At 34.9% G+C, this 22560-nt stretch overlaps 1 protein-coding gene and 1 long non-coding RNA gene across 2 annotated transcripts; both read right to left on the bottom strand.

The window, feature by feature from the left end:
* Positions 1-9825: 9825 nt before the first annotated feature.
* Positions 9826-13774, bottom strand: LOC126718359 (uncharacterized). Its single transcript, XR_007652893.1, has 4 exons — positions 13476-13774; positions 13155-13317; positions 12168-12240; positions 9826-10221 (listed from the first exon to the last, which is right to left on the bottom strand). It is a non-coding gene; the product is annotated as an uncharacterized LOC126718359 (long non-coding RNA).
* A 3646-nt stretch (positions 13775-17420) lies between these two features.
* Positions 17421-21100, bottom strand: LOC126718358 (probable terpene synthase 12). Its single transcript, XM_050420505.1, has 7 exons — positions 20862-21100; positions 20065-20339; positions 19221-19593; positions 18876-19094; positions 18653-18791; positions 17997-18245; positions 17421-17865 (listed from the first exon to the last, which is right to left on the bottom strand). Exons 1-7 carry the CDS (start codon positions 21092-21094, stop codon positions 17569-17571), a joined length of 1785 nt encoding a protein of 594 aa, XP_050276462.1. The 5' UTR covers positions 21095-21100; the 3' UTR covers positions 17421-17568.
* Between the last annotated feature and the right edge of the window lie 1460 nt (positions 21101-22560).

Below are 22560 nucleotides of genomic sequence, written 5' to 3'. Positions count from 1 at the left end.
TAATGTCACCTTAGTTCCTAATTTTTTTTTTCTCTATAACTATCAATTATTCTCGGAGTACATCAATGTGATATTCTCTCTCAAATAAATGATGGATTTCAGCATCTATAATCATCAATATCAATATATATCTAATACTATATATAAAAGCGGAAGCCTTATTTTCCTGCAATTAAGGTAGTGTTGCCACGTAGGAAAATAACCAATCTAAAATTTTGCCACATTTACACTTTAAAAGTGAAGAGTTATTTTGTTTCAGGCACTTTAAAACTCAAAAACTAAAGGCCAAACCCATTCGTTCAACACATAAACCGTTTCAAATGCAAAAGCCATTCCATCTGGTAAGTAAACTGTAATGTTCCTATAATTTTCTTTCACTCTTTCTCTCTTATTTTCTCAATGAAGTCCCCTTCTCTTAATGAAATCCACCCTTCAACCCCAATAAGCCCCAAATTTCTTTTCCCTAGAAAGACCTAAAGACTGAAAACAAAAGGCACCCTTTGTATCTGTTTCGCAAAAACTAAGATCGAAAATCGCTGGCTTTATTTATTTTTTTTTTCTAGAAGGAGGATGATATTTCACGTCAAGAAAGAAAAAAAATTATAAGTTCTTTCATGTTGTTTCGTGTGTAGATGAAGAGGGATCTGGTAAATGCTAATGTGACACTATTTTGAAATAAGTTAACAAAACTCTTGAAATAACTTTGTTAACTGTTGAAATAAGTGCTGGAAATAGGACCCATGATTTTTCAAATTCATCCTTGAAACTGATTCAAAGAGCCTAGCAAACTCAGTGGAAAACAAAAGCCCTCTCCATATTCGAAGAGCCTAGAGTTTACACTCTTCTTCTTTGTTCAAATTTCTACAATCTCAGAGTATTTAGGCTCTTATTTTCTTTGATTTTTTTTTTTCATTTAATTGCTTTCTCTCTCTCTCTTTCTCATTTTCTCTAAAAAAATTTTGGTGTGCGGGAATCTTTGATCGGAGTAAGGAATATTCCGATGAGCTAGGTCAACAGCACCAACGAATATTTTCTTCCGCATGCATCTTCACCAATCTCAATCAAGGTCTGAACCTTTTGATGCCCTAATTTTTCATTTTCTAATCTCTGATTGAATATTGTGCAATACTTTTGTTACTGTATTTGTTTTTATTTATTGAATGTGGCAATTAGGGTTTGGTTTTGGTGTGTGATTTAGGGTTCAATTTTGGTGAATATAGGCTTTTGGTGTGTGATTCAATTTGCTCCTTCATTTAAATACTCATATGATTTTTGAGAGATTTTGCTGTGTTTATACTAGTATATATAAAAGCAGAGACCTTATGTTAGAGAATATAAGGCTGTGCCATATGGCGCATTCCTTGAAGTTTTCTTTATTTAGGATTCTAAATCAACAAAGTTTGCATTTATATCAAAGTATTGGTTTATTTAATTAGCCAATAGAGTAAATGCTTATATTAATTATCTATAGTTGTGCATAAATTTTTATATCGAATGAATATGATTATTTTTATAAACTCTATATAAGAGATAATTTTTAGTTGGAAAAATAATAATAAATTTAGAATATGGCATTCTTACTCATGTTTAATTTCTTTGACAACAATTGACACAAAATCCATAAAAAATTAAATATTTGTTAATTCACTAAAATAAATTTTAGTCCTTCAAATTTCCTAACTCCTTTTAGTCACATGTAATATATATGTGTGTGTGTAATAGAATAAATATATTTATTTTGTTATAGCATAATGAAATTTCAATATAATTTTTTTAAGATTTATATGAGAACAAAATTTTTTTATTTAAAATTTTATGTTAGAAATTTCCAACAAAAAGGGGAAAAAATTATTAGCACACAATCAAGGAAAAAAAAAAAATTTTTTTTTGAAGGATATATGCATTTTTTTAGTCATGTAAAAATTGAAGGATATCTGCATTTTTTTTTGGCTCCAACCTATGATGTGACGATTAAATTAAAAGACCATCCATGTGTAATTGTAGTCATATGATGATTAAAGAGATCATTCATGTATAATTTTAATCATATAACTTCTTTAATAGGTCATGACTTATTCAAAATAATAGACATGGATAATCTTATAAATCAATACGCAATGAGTTGGAAAAATAACTCCAAACATGCTTAAACCCAATCTTTGTTCATTTAATCAACATTCTGTATAACATTGTTTTATGTTTCGTCTTAGAGTTTGAAAAGGTTGGAAATGTTTAGGCTTTGAGTTTGGGCATTGGATCAAGAAAATATAAATGATAAGCCTTTCATGTTTTTTGGCCATCTTGGTCCTTTAAATAAAAAAATAATTTTTACAAGAGTTAAGTTGGCGAGTTTTTATTGGTTCTTATCTTGTCCCGATCACTTTATGATTCATCATTCACAATTTATTGGCTCGACAGTTGTAAATTGTTTTGTAAAAATTGTTGTAACTCTAGATTTATTGTAATAATAATAATTATTATTATTAAAAGTTTTTGGCGTTTTTGGAATGCGATTTTTATAATAATTAAGGAATTTTGTGGTGATACTAAATTTATCATAGCCTTTTTTTTGCCAAAACTATTTGGGTGTGTGAGAGTATACCATGATTTTAAAAACCGGTATGATCAAAGAACCACTTTTTGCTCCGGAACTCAATTTTTGACCAATTTTAGCTAGTTTTATACCGATTTTGGGGTTTTACCAGACCAGATTGGTGCCCAATTTTGATTGAATCGGCCGGTCTAGTCGGATCCAAAATTTAAAACTACGGAGTATGGAATAAGTTTGGTGTTTGTGGCATGGCTCGCTTGGATGAAATCCCAACTCTTCTACCATGACCACTGATAAGTGTAATTTTTACATGATTTTTATTATCCTCTTATTTATTAAAATTGTTAGTTTTCCTTTATTTCTTTTGATTTGATTTGGTTTTTATTTTTATTTATCTATTCATTTGTGCTTTGAAGGAATGAGAAGATTTCAGATTAATCTACAAGGGCTTTACATGCAAAGTGGGGCTAGGCCAATTGAATCAAGTCAACTTACATCCAGCCAGACATGAATTCAAGAGAAGACCAACCCAATTAAATTTAAGTCCAACTGGAGTAAGGAATCAAAGGAAATTTGCACCAAATCCAAGTCCAATTCAGATTAGGATTCCAGCCTGCACATCAGTTAGTATTTTCAACATAACTTTGGGCTCAAATGTCCAATCAAGATGATTCAAGTTGGGCTGGAAAGTTAATTTAAAGGTCTACAACTTTGTAGTTTACCAAAAGCCCGAATTCTGAAGTTAAATGGGCCAAAATAGTCGGTTAAGTGAAGCCTAAAAATCTGGGATTTTCTCCAAACGGGAATTCAACTTGTAATAGGATTCCTTGACCTATTTAAAGGCTCTTTAGGGCAAAATTCAGGGAGGCCAGTGCTAGGGCTGCAGGTGCCGCATTGAAGTATTTTTTTTTTTTTTGGGAGTCTTTCTGAAGAGGAGGATCTGAGGACAAAGGCGAGAACTTCATGTTGATCAACCAATTCAGACGAAAGACATAAGTTTTATTTGTTTTCTTTTCAATTTTATTATGAACTAAATTTTATTTTCTAGAGCGTTGATGTAGTCTAGCAATGAACACACAATTTATATTCTGAGTTATTTTATTTTTAATATTTCCATGATTGAGTGTTTAATTCTTATTCTTTATGCTTACTATTTTTTTTTACAAATTATTGTTTGATCAATTGAATTACAATGAGATCGAGAGGTGATTTGTTATTTTAGTTCTAGAATTAAACACCATTAGTTGAGCTAAAGTAGAGATGCTTTAGTGCGATTAGTGTGATTTTTCAGAAAATTCAAAGTACATAATGAGTCTCCAATTAATTAAATTCGCATAGAGATATAGAATTGTTAGTTGAAGATATTTTTGATATTATTCGAGAGAAGATATTGAATACTTAAGGAATTTTTAATCATCAATGGGAGATTATTAGAATTTAATAATTAGGAAGAATAAATTGTGTGGGATTTGTTAGGTGAAATCAACCGCTCTAGATCCATTCTTATCATATTTTTTTATGCTTTTAGATTTTTACGTTTTGTATTCGTAGATCTATTTTTATTAAATAGTTTAATTTAATTAAGATAGAAGAACATTCCATTTATTTTAGATTTTTCCAAATAGTAATTAATTTAGTGAATTTTGGTATTCAATAACATAGTTAATCCCTGAGAGTTCGACATTCGTTTTCTAAAAACACTTTACTACTTGTTACGATTTTGTGCACTTGCAGATTATTTTACGCGAACAACCACACATTTTGCCACAATTTGTATAAATGTTAACTTGTGATTAGAATCCATTACTTACACATGGATCTATCACTGGTATTTGGCATAAAATAATCCAATCGACATTTAGCACGTGCAAGTTAAGACAAAACTGCTAAGAGCCTTATGTGGCGTTTGGTATGGGGTAATGTTTTAGGATTCTCAGGAATGTTTAAAGGTTCTCATGTTTGGTTGCAAATCACGCCAAGGAATCAGATGCCAGGGGAATTTGGATTCCCCCTTTAAACCCTTCTCAGTAAGAATGTGAATTCTCTTTAAAACAGGTGGGTATCCATATTCCCAAGCTTAAAAGAAATTGTATTTTCTATAAATTGATAATTTTAACCATTTTTCCTTATCATCTAAGCAATTAAGATAAAACATAAAACAAATTATCAATATTTTTTCCTTTGTCTTTATCTTTTCCCGCCAAAATAACATAAACAGGATAAACAACTTTGTTGATATATTCTTTAACAAAGTTCAATTTAGGTTTCATGTGTGAAAAAAAAAAAAAAAGTTTGCAGGGGACTTTCCATTACTGCCAGGTATTCATTTTTGATGTTGTGTGTGTGTTGCTCAACAAATTATTAACAGTTTATATTTTGTTTTTCATTATTTATATAGAGGAAGATTTTTTTTAAGGGTCATGCTAACAAGTGGCCTTAGGGCATTGGTTAACAATCCATTTTAGGAAAGTTTCGACACCACTTTTATGGGAAATGAAAAAATATATTAATTGTTTTTTTTTCTTTTCCCATGCAAACTTTCTATAAATGGATTGTTAACCAATGCCCTAAGGGCATTCGTTAGCATTTGCCTTTTTTTGAAAGGACTTAGTAGTTCACATTTAAATCTAAGGATAGAATGGGAAAAAAAAATAATTCATTTAAGATTTCTAGGAATAAACCAAACATTATCATTTCACATTTCTAGGAATCTTAAGAGATTCCTAATGAAACCAAACATAGGAATAGCTACATTCCTAGGCATCCAAATTGCAAGGAATTGCAAAGAATCACATTCCCAGCCACCACCGGCCACTACAAACCCAACCACCATCAACCACCACATAACCAATTAATTTGAAAAATCAAAATCAAAATCAAAACCCATTAATCTCAAAATCAATATCAAAACCATCTACCAAAACCCATAATCCACCACCATTGAAACCCATAAACCACCTAGCCAACGATCCACCACCCCCAATCGACCACCATCAACACTTAACCTCACCCCTAACCCACCACCACTGAAACCCATGAATCACCCCAACCACCAATCCTCCAAAACCCAAGCAAGAATGTTATTTTACAATTTAAAAAAAAATTTAAGGCAGTAACGACGTGGGTGGAAGAAGGATGGGTTTGATGACTGAGAGAGAGGATGAAGGTGAAGTAGATGAGAAACTACCTTCACCGGCAGAGGGGCTTGCAAGCACGACTGCAAGGCCGTGGGTCGGGGACTGGGATATGGTGAAATTGAGGTAGGTTTAGCTGGGTTCATCGGAGATGGGTTTGAGCACGATGGAGGAGCTGAGGAGGCGCGATCAGACTGACGATGGGTTTGAGCAGCGTGATCACACCAGCGTTGGATTTGAGCGGCACGATCTGACTAGCAATGGGTTTGGGTGGATCGAAGGCTAGACTACCATTGCTCTCTCTCTCTCTCTCTCCTTTTCTGTTTTCAGTCTGTAAAATTCTATTTGAAGGTAACTTGAATGTGTAAATTATTTTACACTTGAAGCCCTCTTATTTTACAGTCAAATTATATAATTTTCCCTTTGACCGAATTTTCTGAGCATCTCAAATAGCAAGCACGGTGTAAAATATTTTCCCGACTTCCTTTACAGCTGAAACAAATTCAGCGTAAAGGTGTATACCGGTGACTTTTGAATGAGTCAAAATAATTTAGGGGTTGATTATTGATTTCAAACTTAGAAGAAACAACATTTAAGATAGAGCATTTAGTTAAGTTCGACATTTAAAAAGAGATTGATGGATACTTGATACCAAGAATAGGCCGAAGACATTTAAATATTTTTTTAATGAGTAGTGTTTATTACACAAACTATTTTACAAAATTTTACACGCACCTCCAAAAGCAACCTCTAAGTGAAGAAGGGAAGGTGATTTGGATTGTGCAAAACGTATAAAACAATTTGTGTGCAACAAATTTAAACTTTTTGAAATTATCATACACATAAATATCAAAAGAATATTGATAGAACAAGATGGAGTGAAATACTACACTTTGAAAGAAAGATTTAGAAAAGAAACTCAGAAGGTGGATTTTGATAGAACTTTTCTAGTTCCTAGCCTTTTCTTCACTTCTTTCCAAAGGTTGTAGGTGATTGGTGGGTATTCTAGTCTTCTAGAGCCTTATACCAATCCATTTTTATTTTTGGAGCGTGAGGATCTTCTAGAGCCCATAAAGAGTTTGGTTCCAAAGCAAGGCGCCAATTAAGTTTTCCTAGAAGAGCAATATTTTTAGCTTTGGCAGCCTGGGTACCCAGACCACCATCCTTCTTAGGCTTAGAAATCTTGTTCCACCCGATTAAGTGCAGTTTCTTCTTGTTCTTTGAAGACCCCTAAAGGAAGTTGCAACTTAGCCTGTCCACATTAGTGAGCACCTTAGCAAGAAGCGCACAACATTGCATTGCATAATTCGGAATTGTGGAAGTGACGGTTTGGGTGAGAACAAGCCTCCCCACAAAAGAGAGCAAGTTAGCTTTCCACCCCGCAAGCCTCCCTTGCACCCTTTCCAAGATAAACCCAAAATTATGTGGTGTGCTCGAGTGTTTAATGGGGAAACCAAGATACTTTCCAAGCGACGGGGTAAACTGAAATCCTAGAATATTACACTGGTTAGTCCTACCATTTGCTGAAACATTGGGAGAAAAGAAGACCTGAGATTTATCCTGACTAACCTTTTGACTAGAAAGTTCGCAAAAGGACTCCAAAACATCCCTCACAGCCACACAATTTTTCCGATCCGCCTTTGCAAACAACACCAGATCATCAGCAAAGAACAAATGAGAAAAAGCAATCCCTCCCTGAGAAGCCTTGATCAGATTCCACAACTTGGAGCTACATTTCTCTACTATCATGGCACCCAAAACCTCCATACACAAAATGAAAAGATACGGGGATAGCGGGTCCCTTTGCCTAATACCTCTAGAATGGTGGAACGGCTCCAAAGCACCCCCATTGAAGAGAATGGATATTGAGGAAGAAGAAACACAACTAATAATAAGAGCAATCACTTGGCTTGGAAATTTGAAAAGAGTGAGGGTATCTCGAATTGAACTCCACTCCATGCGATCGTAGGCTTTCTCCAAATCAATCTTAATCGCCATATACCCACTTCTCCCCCTAGTTTTAGACATGGAGTGGATAATTTCTTGGACAATTATCGCATTGTCAATTCCTTTTCTCCTAGGGACAAAAGTGGTTTGGAGAGGAGAAACCAGATTTGGAAGAAAAGGCCGAATCCGAGCAACAATTATCTTGGAAACGGTCTTGTACACCGTGTTACACAGACTGATAGGGCGGTAATGACCAAAAGATTCCGGATTACCACATTTTGGGATCAGAGTAACAACCGTTCTGTTGAGGTACTCGGGAATCCTATCGGAGGTAAAAATCTACTTTACTTCATTCTTGACTGATTCGCCCACTAATAACCAGAAGCGCTAGAAGAATCCAGCGTGAAGACCATCAAAACCCGGAGCCTTAAATGCCTTAAGGGACCAAAGGCCTGCAGAGATGTCTTCATTCGATACTGGGCGAGTAAGCATAGCTGAGTCCTTCTCTTTTAAATAGGTTTGCCAGAAAGGAGGGTCCCACACGGCAAGGGTAGAGTGGCTGTGACTTGAAGAAAATAAATCGATATAACCATTTCTAATAAATTCAGCTATATCCTTTTCTCCTTGAATCCAATTACCAGCTCGGTCTTTCATGCAAGTGATTCGGTTTCTTCTTCTCCGCACTAATGTTGAGGTATGGTAAAAGCTGGTGTTTCTATCCCCCTCCACCAACCAAGTAATTCGGGATTTCATGGCCCATAATTCCACTTCAAGCTTCAAAATTTTCGTGAACTTCTTCCTCAAATCCCTTTCCAAATCCACAAGAAGATTATTGGGATTAGTGGACAGAGCTGTTTGGACACCTCTAAGCCTTGCAACAACTCTCTTTTTTCGGTGAAAAATGTTCCCAAAGACCTCCTTATTCCACACTCTAGCCTTTTCCGCGAAAGTGGCCGTTGCATTGGCTAGCACAACAGGATTGATCTAGGCATCACGCACTACATTTGGGAAATCAGGATGTGACAACCATATGGGTTGGAATCTGAAGGGGCACTGGAGTCTGGCTTGTTGACTATGCTCGAGACAAACCAGAATGGGGCAATGGTCTGACTGAACTCTTTCAAGGTGTTTAACATTAGCTTCCGGGTAAATGTTATTCCATTCAGCATTAACAAAGACCCTATGGATCCTTTCTTGAATTAGATCTGTCAACGGCCTGTGATTGGACCACGTGAAATGAGGCCTAGAAAAACCAATATCAATAAGCCTATAAGTGTCCAGACATTCCTGAAAGCGAAGCGCACGGCTAATATTGACTAGACGACCCCCAAATTTATCTTCACCCACCAGGAAATAAAAATCTGATCTTTTTTTAAGGGCTGGTGCGTTACAACACAATGGATGGAGTTTTGTTTCTTTTTTCAGCAAAAAAAAAGTTATGTTTCTTTTGCTGCAGAGAAGACGAATTTCTGTCATACATAAAGGCTTTATACATGAAATGAAAATTCTAGAAGCTAAAAAAATCCTGTACGTACATAAATATCCTGTACAGGATTTTATTATTATTATTACTAGCGTTTAACTCGCGCAATGCGCGGGATCATTTTATAATTTAGGCTCACCTTTACATCACTCACACCATAAAACTCCTTTGATAGGTTTGACCTTTGTGTTGCATGTAAGACATGCAAAAATAATACCCCATCTGTTGTTAACATTAACAATCTTGGCTTTGCATGTCACCAGTTAATTTGATCTATCTATGATAAAATTGTATATATGTTAACATTATGCAATTCCTTTTTATTTATTTAATAGATTAACAGCTTTCCCAATACTTGAACAATTTGGACTTCAAAAAAGGAAAAAAGTAAGAGACCAAGCACAATAGATTAATAGGTTTCCTGATATTTAGTTTTCCAAAAGTTGGCGATCTCCTGTAATGGTTTGCATTTTGATTTTCTCAACTCCAAATATTTGCCTTGTTCATGGCCTTTAGTTGTTATTTGTATGATATAAACCTAAAAGGTCAACAATCAAGCTCAATACTTAAAATTAGGACTCAGATTCATTACTTGAAATTTAAAGCTTTTTAATGTAGCACCTATAAAAATGCATACTCATAGTATTCTCAATTTTCATCAATCTTGTATTCCCAAAATAAGGCTGTACTGAACAATGCGGCAATCTAACAGAGACAAATGAATTACAATCTACAATTATAACTGAGTTCAAAATTAGAATCACATATATTACAAAACTTAAATTCACGTTGATATAAGAGTCTTAGGATGCTCAGATTACAAAACCATAGCCTAAATACAGAAAATTAAATCTCTCATAATCTGAAATAAAATAGAAAATTAAGTAAATAAGAAAAGGGTATGAAGAATAGAACTTGGTGCATAATTCTTAAGCATTTTTTATGCATCCAAGTCTTCTATTTCTGCAACTATTTTTCTATTATGTAAGAAAGTTATCCATCCAATCCTTTAGAATGTCCTTTTGGCATAATTTCCTTTGTGACTTTTGTAATGTCAAAGTTGATGTAGAGCTTTGTTGCCCATGTGAATGACAGTCAATAGTTACCTACAAATTTTTTTAATCAGTTAGGCATTAATATTTGTCATGTTTTCATTTAAAGTATATGAGAATAATATCTAATAATATTTAAAAGAAACACCCAGACGATCAAATAGTTAAACTTAGAGGTGAGAAAAACATAACTTTCATTTCACAAAATTGATATAACTCTCATGCTCAACACATATTGCAGAGATCAAAACCACATCTATATTTCATGCCCAATTGACAAAACACAAAGTAGCAAGGCACAGATTAATTAAGTTTAAATATAACTTAAGAACCAAAATGCTCTAAAACAGAAAATGTAGTGAGCTCAGGTATAAGCGAAATCTGGTTTTCGCTTATACTTTACCCAAGGATTTCTATGGGTAATAGTGATATGTGCAATTATTCTCTTTAGACTCTATGATATATCTACTCCTTTTAATTTAATTTAACTTGGCGTGATGTTTCTATGGATAATAGTGATCTATGCAACATCTAGCCATTCTGGTTTTTGGTTTGCACAGCATGTGAAACCAAAAAAAGACATCTCTTAACCATTAGAACAGAGATTGCAAACTATTTTTCATGTTGCATCAATTTTTCTCTTTGTATCATGCGTGTGATGTGTAACTGGTGTTCTCTATCTTTTACTGCTCTAAAGGTGCATGATCTGTGCAAAACATCTTGCTTAGCTCCACTATTCATAGGATTTTAGTTTCGAGTTTAACACTTTTACTACTGCTTTGGTATCAGTTTATGGATTTTTGGTTTTCTTTCTTGGCTGTGGTGAGCACTTTTGTATACCTAACTATTCTTAGTGAAACTGCAAAGAGGGTAATCCATATAATTGCAGCCATTATTTCCGATTGCTCAAAAAAAAAAAAAAAAAAAAGCATAGCAACTTTAAATTGCAGCAGAGAAAGATGAAAAAAATACTGCAATCGATGCCTAAGAAAACATTGAAAATATGGGTTGAATTGTAAAAAGTAATGCAGTAGTTTAGTGAAAATTTAAATCTGGAAAATGAAGGTTTGGACCACGCCTAATCAAACCTTGATTCTGCATTTGTTAGTGGTTCATGTACAGCCCAGAATTCAGATAGCTACAAAATCTATCAATAATTAAAATTATTTTAGTAATAGGAGGTGGTAAAAATAAGTTGGTTCCAAAAAAAAAAATAGTGGGGTACAGAGCAAAAAATGATGATATAAATAGCAAGAAGTGTTTTGCTAGCAAACAAAGAAAACCACATCAAGTGTCAAATTCACTTTTTGGAAACTGTAAAAAAACAAATGAAATGTTATTGTCCTAAAAACACTAATGAAATGGTAAAATTAACAAATAAAATAGTAAATATATTGAAGTGGGTGATAGCTGGTGGCTAGAACACGTGAGCCACACATGTGGTAGAAGTTGGAGCAATCCAACAAATTGTAACATGAAAAAAGAAACCTTCGACTTAGAGATTCATAAGTAAAAAACTGTAAAAGGGACAAAGAAGTAAGGACGAAGAAGAAGAAGAAAAAGAAGAAGGAAAGAAAAACCAGACTAAATAGTGAGTCTAGATGCCAAATACTAAGGAGTCAGAGAGAGAGACCAAGAAATGGGTCTCCTTTCATGGTCAACTCCAACTCTCCAATGTAAGTTTGTTCAAAAAAAAATTGTATGCATCCTAGTTTTTTTGAATGCCCATTTAATTTAAATTTTTTTTTTTTGTGGGATATACAAAGTTTATCACTATACAGGATGATAATCTTATCTTTAGAAAACATTATAGGGAGAGTTTGGGGGCCAAAATTGTTTATGTTCTTTTGAAAAGTTTTGCAGAATACTATCAGTAGAGACTGCAAAGTAGAAACGGGTAGTGAGAGAAAAAACTCTATTGGATACCACTAACAATGTAAAAACTCTATTCTAGAATGATCAAAACGGTAAAAAGGTGTTGTAAAATGAGAAGTGCAGACCTTTGAACTTGATTTGGCACTTGGTAAGAAGTCCCGGTTTTGAGATTGTTCAGCAGCAGATAATCTGGGAAAACTGATTCAAACATATGAAACCATAAAGATACAAAAATTGGAATTATTGTCAGTAACAAAATTAATGGCAATGCAAGCAATCCATAGTAAAAGAGAGAAAAGAAAAAGCACTTAATATTTCAATATAAAACAAATATTGAAATCAATAGAAAAGTAAAAACACCAAATAAGAGATACGATGAAGGGGAAGAATTGACAATTTCTTCTTCTTCTTTGGACTTGGCTTCCCATTGAACACCATGAATTCATAAAAAAAAACAAAAAATAAAAAAAAAGAATTTGGCTTTAATTAATAGTAAACATGAAATACCAAATCAAATTCACATATAAACAAACAAATTTTTTCCAAGTTTCACACTGTAACAAAGCAAAATGAAAAGAAGAAATCATAAAAGTACTGCCCATTTCATAAAGCAGAACATTCACATACAAAATGACAGTTCCTTAATACAAATAAATTCAGCAAAGAAAGAACAGAATGAATGAATGAATCATAATTTCCCAAATCAAAAAAGGGAATAGTTTTATACAATTTGAAATGGTAATTGAATAGGGAAAAAAAAAACCCATGCCTACCTTCTACTAAACCCATATATTTTTCAATAGGGATAAAAGTTTTGCTGTTGGTGATGAATCAACAACAAAACCGGTTTTCCAAATCAAAACCCCAGGAAAAAAAAAAAAAAAACTATGAACGCAGATATTAGAAAACAGGGAAAGGCTTAGTGATTTCTGTAATCCAAAATAGGGAAAAAAATCGAAAAATTGAGAAAACAAACATTTTCATGGAGAACCCAAAAGCCCGAAACAAAAAAATATCAAAACCAAAATCAAATCTAAACCTATCCAACAAAAAAACTCAATAAAAAGTAATGTTTCATTCCCAAATCTAAAAAAAAATGAAGGAAAACGTACCGGAGCCGGTTCCAACGATCTAATGGTAATAGATATGTAGCCTAACGGTGTCGATGCCCATAGATTTTTCTTTCCCTATGTGCTGCAACGGTGCTCTAAGTCTAAAGAGGGAAGGAAAACTCTCTCCTTCTCTCTTATTTCTCTGTTTTTGCCCTCTCCAAACCTAAATCATATATAATCCCAAATTTCAAAAAATCAAATCAAAACCTAATGTTACCCATATTCCTAAATAAAAATCAATCCAACCAAATTTCTCAAAACTAATTCATATTTCATACCCATACCCGGAACTAAGAAAGAATGAAAAGAAGAAAAACTTACCGGTGGTAGTTCTCTCAATGTCTGTCTCCTTCTCAACTCTGTATCACAAGGTTTATTTTTTCCTCCTTCTCTATCTCTGGATTGCAAGCATCGGTGTTAAGAAAATTGAAAAGGAAGCGAAAAGAAAGTATTCGAATAGGAGAAACGGAAGGCGCCCTTACGGTGATGTCTCTCTATCTCTGCCTCTCTATTTCTCTGTCTCTCTTTTCTCTCAATCTCTCTTCCTCCTTTCACCGTGTAGTAATCTTTCTTTTTCTTTTTTCTTTTTTTTTTTTTCCATTTCCTCATCCCCTCTCTCTATTTCTGTTTCCGTGTACACTTTTTTTTTTTTTTTTTTTGAAAACGCCTCAAAACTTTCATTCATTAAAATTGAAGGGAGTCAACATACAATGCCTCCAAGGCTGGTGGAGGAGAATCCTCTAACCAAACTACATCTTCAACAATATTTTTTGCATAACGTGCAAAGGAGTGTGCTACACCATTTGCATTTCTATTTACCAGTTTGACTTCTACCCACAGTAAACCAGCCATCAAACATTGAATATCATCAAAAATATGACCAAGCCGAGACAGATTTGTAGCAGTGGACCTCAGTGAATTCAGCACCTGCGCACTATCTCCTTCAATCACTAGCTCTGAAAAACCAATATCAATGGTAAATTCAAGAGCTCTGCGGCAAGCAAGTACTTCGGCTTCAGTGCTGTCCAGTACTTGTTGCTCCTTGGCGGACATGGCACCCATCACTTCACCTCTTTCATTGCGAATAATAGCTCCTATACCAGAACACTTGAGGTCAGGGAAAATGGCTGCATCAAAGTTCAGTTTAAACCTTGAATTCGGTGGAGGACACCATCTGCTCACTGTGCTGGTTCTGCTGACTATTATTAGCTGTTCTTGTGCTTGTCGAAACTCTGTTAGAAGATCAAATGCTCTTTTGTTCAGTTGGGTTGGTGACTGAAGCTTGCCTCCATGTGAAATCCTGTTTCGTTGGGACCATATGAGCCAGGCCTGGACTAAAAATAGCTCCAGTTCTTCCCTGGTCAGCCGGCCTTGCATCTTTTCAAATAATTGCATTGAGTCTTGTTGACCTCCAGCACATTTTTGTAGCTTCACAAGGCTGCTAGCCCACACATCCCTCGCCACCCCACACTCCCATAAGGTGTGAATCACTATTTCTGAAGTACTCTTGCAGAGTTCACATGTGTCATCATCTATAATTCGTCGATGGACTAAATTCTCTCTGGTAGGAAGAATGTTTTGGCATACCCTCCATCCAAAAACCTTGATTTTATTTGGGACCTTGAGCTTCCATAGCATTGCCCAGACTTTAGAACCACACACCCCTCTTGAACTTTCTGTCCAATCCGCCCCCCTAAGAACCTGTGTTGCCACATAGTAACCTGATTTCACAGAATACACTCCCCTTGCTGTGTGCAGCCACATCATCGAGTCCACTACCTGCCTTCTGCTCAGTGGTATCCTTAAAATAGCCTCTGCATCTTCCTTGTGAAACTTGGATATGATAAGCTCTCTATTCCAGCTCCTTAAATCAGGTTCCATAAGATCAGCCACTCTCCATTCCCATTCTTCCTCAACCGGGTGGATAAGAATTGTATTTGTGGGGTGATTGGGAATCCAACTATCAGCCAAGACTCGTATAGATGATCCATCACCTACCCTCCAACAGCATCCCTTCTTTAAAATAGGTTGGGCAACCATAATACTCTTCCAAGTATAAGAGCTATTCGGTGAGTCAACTGCATCCAAGAAGGTACATCGTGGAAAATATCGAGCTTTGAGGCACTTGAACACTAAGGATTCTTGGTTTTGCAATAATCTCCATCCCTGTTTGGCTAGCATGGCAAGATTGAAAGCCTTCAAATCACAAAAACCCATTCCACCAGCTTTCTTAGCTTGAGTTAAGATACTCCACCTTCGCCAATGGATTTTCCTCTCCCTATCCACTTGACCCCACCAGAAATTCGCACACATTGCGTTGAGGTCATCACAAAGCTTGGTAGGTAATTGGAATACTCCCATTGTGTATGTGGGAATAGATTGTGCCACGGCTTTAATCAACACCTCTTTTCCGGCCTTGGACAGTAGCTTTCCTTTCCAACCTTGTAATTTTTTCCACACTCTTTCTTTAAGGTAGGCAAAAGTTTGGTTCTTTGCCCTTCCAACCAATGTCGGCAGCCCCAGGTAATTTTCAAACTTTACTACTTCATTTACAGCCAACTTCTCCTTTATCCAGTCCCTCATGCCCCCTGGAGTGTTGTTGCTGAAAAATATTGAGGACTTCTCCATATTAATCATCTGCCCCGAAGCATTAGCATAGGTTTGAAGGAGCTCATTTATCACCTGGACTTCCTGTTGAGATGCTTTGCAGAACAACAATGAATCATCAGCAAAGAGCAAATGAGAAATCATTGGCGCTCTCCTACAAATAGCAACACCATGAATCCTCCCTTCCAACTCAGCTTTTGCTAATAAGGAAGTGAACCCTTCTGCACACAAGAGAAACAAATAAGGTGATAGAGGGTCTCCTTGGCGGAGCCCTCTAGAGGGGGTAATATTTCCAAAAGGTTTGCCGTTAATAAGAATAGAGAAGGAAGGTGAGGAGACACAAGCCATCACCAACCTGATCCAATGTCCAGGAAAACCCAACTTAGTTATAATGCCACAGAGGAATTCCCATTCCACCCTATCATAGGCTTTGCTAACATCCAATTTCAAAGCAAGAGAGCCTGTCTTTCCCCTTTTTTTACTATGCATAGTATGAAGAGTCTCATATGCTAGTAAAACATTATCTGTGATGAGTCTTCCAGGAACAAAGGCACTTTGTGTGGGTGATATGATTTGTGGTAGAATCAATTTTAGTCTATTTGCTAAGACTTTAGAGATGATTTTATATATCACATTACAGAGGCTAATTGGGCGAAAATCAGACATTTTTTCAGGGCATTTAACTTTCGGTATGAGAACAATATTAGTAGCATTAATTCCATGAACCATGTGACCAGACTCAAGAAAACCCAACACAGCATCTATTACATTATTACCAACAATGTGCCAATATTTTTGGAAAAATAGAGCATTCATACCATCCGAACCTGGGGCCTTTGTTGGTGCCATTTGAAACAGCGCCGCTTTGACTTCGTCTGCACTAAACTCACTGGTCAAGGTTTGATGCATCTCAGCAGTAATTTTTTGGGGCACTGCATTAAGGCAGTCATCCATCCGGTCACATTCCCCTGCTGTAAAGATTTTTTGAAAGTAGTCTATCGCTACCCCTGCAATATCCTCCATTGTTTCAGCCCAATTGTTGTCTGCATCCCTTTCCGTGTACACTTTTTAAACCGGTTATTTTTTGTTATTTATAATGGGAGGGTTTTAAACGGTGTTCGTAGCCTTCCCAAACAATATAATGTATGATGTATCGTTTTTTTAAGTTACACATGTCTGAATTTTAGGTAGAAACTTTTCCTATTTGTCATTATCTCCTTAATTCTAGGAACTCATTTTCTCTCAGCTTCTGCTTTTATATATATATAGATTATTATTTAGTTCTTAGTTTCTAGAATTTTCATTTCAAGTGTAAATACCTACTAAAAAAAAAAATAGATACAAAGAGCTAGATACCATTATCCCATCATTCAGGATTTTTTATTATTAAATTACAAATTAATTCCATTATCCCAGCATGAGATTTTAAATTATGTGAAACTAAATGGAAACTAAATCCTTAGCATTCATCAATCTAGGCCACATTCATCAATATAGTAGTTTAAATGTCTTCTCCATTTATTGCGTAGGCCACATTGCTTAGCACCAGGCAAAATCAAACTTTTTTTTTTTTTTTTTTGAAAAATAGATAGGAGTACAAAATCAAACTTAATCAATTTGAAGTATGAACCCCAGATACTCTTGTCCTCATTTATTTAACTTCTCAACATAAAGAACAAATATTAGACCCCAAACTCCATCCACCGCACCCTCTAGCACCCGTTTCGTAGCCATTATTGACTTGGGCCGATCGATAAGTTTACAATTTTTACCTTAAGCTCAGACATAGACCACACATATTTTATCTCTAAATTAGTGAAACAGGTTCAATCATCAATGATAACACTCGGTTCTTCGCTCTCTCATCTGGGTCCCCAAGCCCATCTCCGTACTGGTATGTGCATTGGGCAATCCGAGCAAGGTTGATTGCTAATTCCACAAACGGTTCTCCAAATGTAGAATCAACTACTCGCTCTTCATTTATCTTTTTCCAAGTTCTGTCAACCATAGTTCTGATGTCTTTGCAAGCACGTTTCTCTGAAAGACTAGTTTCACGCATGTAGCGATGGATTGCATTTGCAGTTTTACCAGTCTCTAACTCTGCCTGTTTTTCAAACAAACGACAAAATATATTAATGTAAAGTAATCTTACCAACTATGATATAGATTTTAAAATCCAGTTTAGCACAAAAAAGAACAACATGGGGGTGGTAAAAAAAAAAAAAGAATAAATACCGTGGAAGTAGTCAAATCATTGAAGAGTCGAAAAATCATGGATGGCCAACGTAAGAGATCGTGGTATTTTTCTAAGCCCCCAAGTGCTTGCTTTGTGACAGTTTGGTTCAATAAAAAATAAGTATGAACTAGCATGACAACCCCAGATACTGATACCCATGCATTGTCAAGATAGTCCCTGAATGTTGGCATATCTTTGTTGTAACTCCACTTTGCTTCTTGTAGGAAAGCTTTTAACATATCAGCCCACTGAAGTAAAACATACAAGATACATGCATTAGATTCCTCCACTTGCTATTTATGTGTTAACTGAAAGCAATTATTAACATGTGTCCTTGGACAACTACTGAGGTTTCAATATATATATTAAAATGCCTTTCTTTTATGAAATCGAGAAAATTTATTAGCAAGTGCATGTGTGTGTTATAAAAGCATAAATAAGACCACAAAAAAGTTGAGAACTATGGCAAAAATTGTAAATTTTTTTGTGATCCTAACATTTTAAAAAAATTACTATAAGGTTGTAGTAGGATTGCAACATATTGCATTAAAGGCTTTGTTATCAAATAAACTAGAACACCCATTAACTATAAAAGAAAACCTACATGCTATTTATTCATTAAAAGAAACGATTAAATGGCTACATATATATCTACCGCATTTGTTAGGTATGGAAGGCTGTCTTCTTCATTATCCTTAAGATTGTCATATGCCATCTCATTAACTGTGTTATAGAGAGCTAGGAAGCTCAATTTCATACAGTTGGGAAGATTTTTCACCACACTGATATCCCATCTGAAAAAATCATTAAGAATTCAAATTAAAGCTATGACTTGCTATTATAAAAATTGGAACGTTGAAGAGTTGGATAGTATAAACCTTTCAACGGCATCAGTAAATAGCTCCAGTTCATCCAGAGTACCATAAACATCATAGACATCATCAATGGCGGTTATCAGAGAAAACACTTTCGTTAACCCTTTACGAAAATGACTGAATTGAGGTTCGTAGGCCATTCCAACGGTCCAAAAGAAGCATTCCATCAGTCTATCTCTACTGAAGCTCAACTTGTTTGCTAGACCCATACCCTTCCACCACCTAAATGCATGTGGGAAGCAAAATTAATTAGTTCCCACTTAACATGCAATTTTTTTTTTTTGGTAACGTTATTTAGCAAAAGCCCGCCTAATTGATCACATATAAATACATTGAGAATTATCTTACCTCGACATTTCTTGAAGCTCAGTTTGATGTACTGATTGCACAATGTTGAAATCCAACTTGGCGAGTTCAAGTAGAACACCATTGGCATCCTCCCTCTTACTATATGCCTCAATATACCATCGAGCTTCCAGCCTTAGCATTCTATGGTGCAATGGAACCTCCAATGCGTGACTAATTTGTTCTGCGATGCTTTTACTTACATCCCTTTTGAGGTCCTTGAGGTGCATTCTTGTGAATGCCAGGGTCTCATCCAAGAGATTTTCTCCTTCAAAAGCAAGATATGAGGCTTCATATAGACTGAGCATTCCTTGAACATCCTTTCTGAGGAATTCCTTGAAATTGCCACTATCGTCCTTGAATTTGTTGAATACATCTGGGTTCCATACAGACATTATCCAATAAGATTATGAGGTTATGAGGTTGACACGAGATAAAAAATGTTATAAATTTTACAAATTTTACCATAATAAAAATTACAAATTAATATGATAAGAAATACGATTGGTGGATTTTAACAATATAATAAATGTATGTCCCAATTTTTTTTTTTTAATTTTTTTTTATGATTGATGATTGCATTACTTTGTAAAACTTTTATTTTATAAAATGTAGTAAAAATTATAAATTGATATGAAAATAAATATAATGGGCAAATTTTAATAATATAATATATGTATGTCCCAATTACATTTTCTGTGATTGATGATTGCATTGCTTTGTAAAAAAAAAAAAAAAATTATGCAGTAAAATTTGTATTACCTTAATATCACAAAATCTAGAAATAACGAGGACCATATATTGAAAAGAACCCATGATGTCCCAGAAGGTAGATATTTAATTATACCTTGAGAAACCTCATAGCCGTGTTGTCTGAGGAGCCTAAAGCTGAGAGCAGTAGCGTGCAGAGTCTTCTCTACTCTCTCATTACAACCTTTTGAAGATGCAAACTTTACAAGGGCTCTTGCTATGTCCTTCTCAAAGCGGTGCCCCAAACCTAATCGTTGAACATCATCAATTAGTTCAAGTGTTTCCACTAAGTCCGCATTTTCATTATTAATCATACCCCTCACATCTTCTTCCACTTTCTTTACCCTATCTTCGTATAGTTCACCCTGCATGGTCACAACATGATTATAGGAGAAATATAGTGTAACGATTTACACTTATTGACTACTTCATGAGTTACAGCAAAATATGACAAAAATGCCAACAACCTTGTGGCTCAAAGACACTACCCAATTATGTCTCCCATGGTGAATTTGTGTTCCAACCCTTTATTCCCCACTTATTGTAAGGAAAAAAAAAAGATATATAGCTGTTAATTAAGGATAATGATTCTCCCACACAACTCATTTCACATTTTCATACTTGTTTCAGCCCTTTCCACGTTTAAACAGGGTTATCACCTTTTTGACATTTTAAAATGTGTATATCGATTGTACAATTGTGGATATTGTGTATACAAGTGTGAATAAATATTAAATTGAACTGTTAAATATGGTTTGTCTGGTACGTTATTAATTAGCAGTTAACAAACTTCTTATTATTAATCATAGTTAACAAACTTTCTTTGCTTTTCAAAGAAGAGAAATGAAGAGGGGGGGAGGGGGGGGGGAGGTGACACAAAGGAGTTAAAGAGATGTAGTCACCACAAAATCACTCTTTAAGGACTGCACAAAGTCGTAACTCCAAATGCTTGGCTGGTAATTGGCGGATTGTCTTTCATCTTGGACATGTGAAGTTGGTGCACTTGCCAAGCATCGGAATTGGTGGTGGTGGTGGTGCATAAGAAGATATTTTTTCGTGGCATATTTTGGTAAGTCATGTGTGAAGGAGCACAAATGGGACAAAGGGAAGTGATGGATTAGTGCCATGCTAGAGGGTGTTCTAGAAAAAGTAAAAAAAGAGAGAGCTAGAGAATGAAAGAGAGAGTCCGGAATGAACTAGAAAAAGAAAAAGAAGAGTAGATAGATATATAGGAGTGGGATACGTGTGTGGTGGAGAAAAAACCAAAAGAAAAAAAAAAACAAGTAAGGATGAAATTAAGAAAGGAAAAATAATATAAAAAAATAAGAAATGGCAATTAAGAAATGCTACCACAATATTTTCACTATAAATTTTAAGTAATAGATTGTTATTAGCTAATATTGGTGAGTAAAAAAATAATTTCAGCGGTGAGTTCAAATTAGAACTAGTAACAACTTTCCACATAAGATTTTGATGTGATTGTTGTGAAAGTATTGCAAAAAGTTTTGTGGATATAACATTTTTTATTAAAAAATATAATTGTTGAGAATGAATATAGGAAGAATAAATGATGATAAAAAAAAGAATGAATAAATAATATTTAAATGAGATGGAGAAAATGATAGAGAATCTGTTGAAAAGTGTATTTGAAAAAGTAGGTAGATAAAAACTAAATGTCACTGTTCATTCTTATGTATTTGAAAACATGTGTGGAAATACGTGGCTGCAAAGTTCTTCTGTTCATCACACGATGAAGATCATGAAGTTGTTTGGTCACAAAACCCTATGGTGTATAAACACAGCAGCTTCTTGAAGAGAAAGAAGAATTATGGCAAATTGAGTTTCCAGTCATACTTTTCTTCACACTTGTGGAATTGTGCTCTTGTGCAACTGTGTGTAACCTTTTACGGCCCTTAAAATAAACTTTATATAAGCTTAGAGTTGTGAGAAAAGAAAACTCAAACATATACTCACGGATTGGATGAAAAACAGCTTTAAAAAACTGAGTTTCATAAACCTTGATAGATAGCCATCTATCAAGCTAGCTGTCAAGCCACGGGCTTCAGCAACTTCTAAACCTCGATAGATGCTAGCTGTCGAGCTTTAAAATCCAACACTTTCTCACTTGATTGTTGAACAGACTTGCATGGTTTTAACATTTGAACTTGAAACCTTGTTTCTTGAAGCATTAAACACATCCTAGATATACCCAAATACAAATAAAGTGCGTTTTGTCAAAGGATTAGCCAATTACTTAAAATGTTGACATATGTTCCTAACAATGAATCACGTATGTCCTAACATCCCATATAAACTTTCTTTAAATGGATTGTTAACCAATGTCCTAAGGGCATTCGTTAGCATTTTTTTTTTTTTTTAAAGGACTTGGTAGTTCACATTCAAATTTAAGGATAGAATGAAAAAATAAATAATTTATTTAAGATTCCTAGGAATAAACCAAGTATTATCATTTCACATTCCTAAGAATCTTAAGAGATTCCCAATGAAACCAAACATAGGATTAGCTACATTCTTAGGCATCCAGATAGCAAAGAATTGCAAGGAATCACATTCCTAAGAATCTAGATGCCAA

Source organism: Quercus robur, chromosome 3 (assembly GCF_932294415.1).
Source record: "Quercus robur chromosome 3, dhQueRobu3.1, whole genome shotgun sequence".
In the NCBI taxonomy this organism is placed as follows: domain Eukaryota; kingdom Viridiplantae; phylum Streptophyta; class Magnoliopsida; order Fagales; family Fagaceae; genus Quercus; species Quercus robur.
This window is presented reverse-complemented; position numbering and strand designations above follow the sequence as displayed.

Excerpts from the sequence above, each read along its gene's own strand:
- LOC126718358 (XM_050420505.1), bottom strand. The coding sequence starts at position 21,094 with ATGGCACTAATCCATCACTTCCCTTTGTCCCATTTGTGCTCCTTCACA. Across the intron at positions 18,246-18,652 it reads TTCCATACCTAACAAATGCG|TGGGCTGATATGTTAAAAGC; the intron begins GTAGATATATAT and ends GTTTTACTTCAG. Across the intron at positions 17,866-17,996 it reads ATGATTTGACTACTTCCACG|GCAGAGTTAGAGACTGGTAA; the intron begins GTATTTATTCTT and ends TTTGAAAAACAG.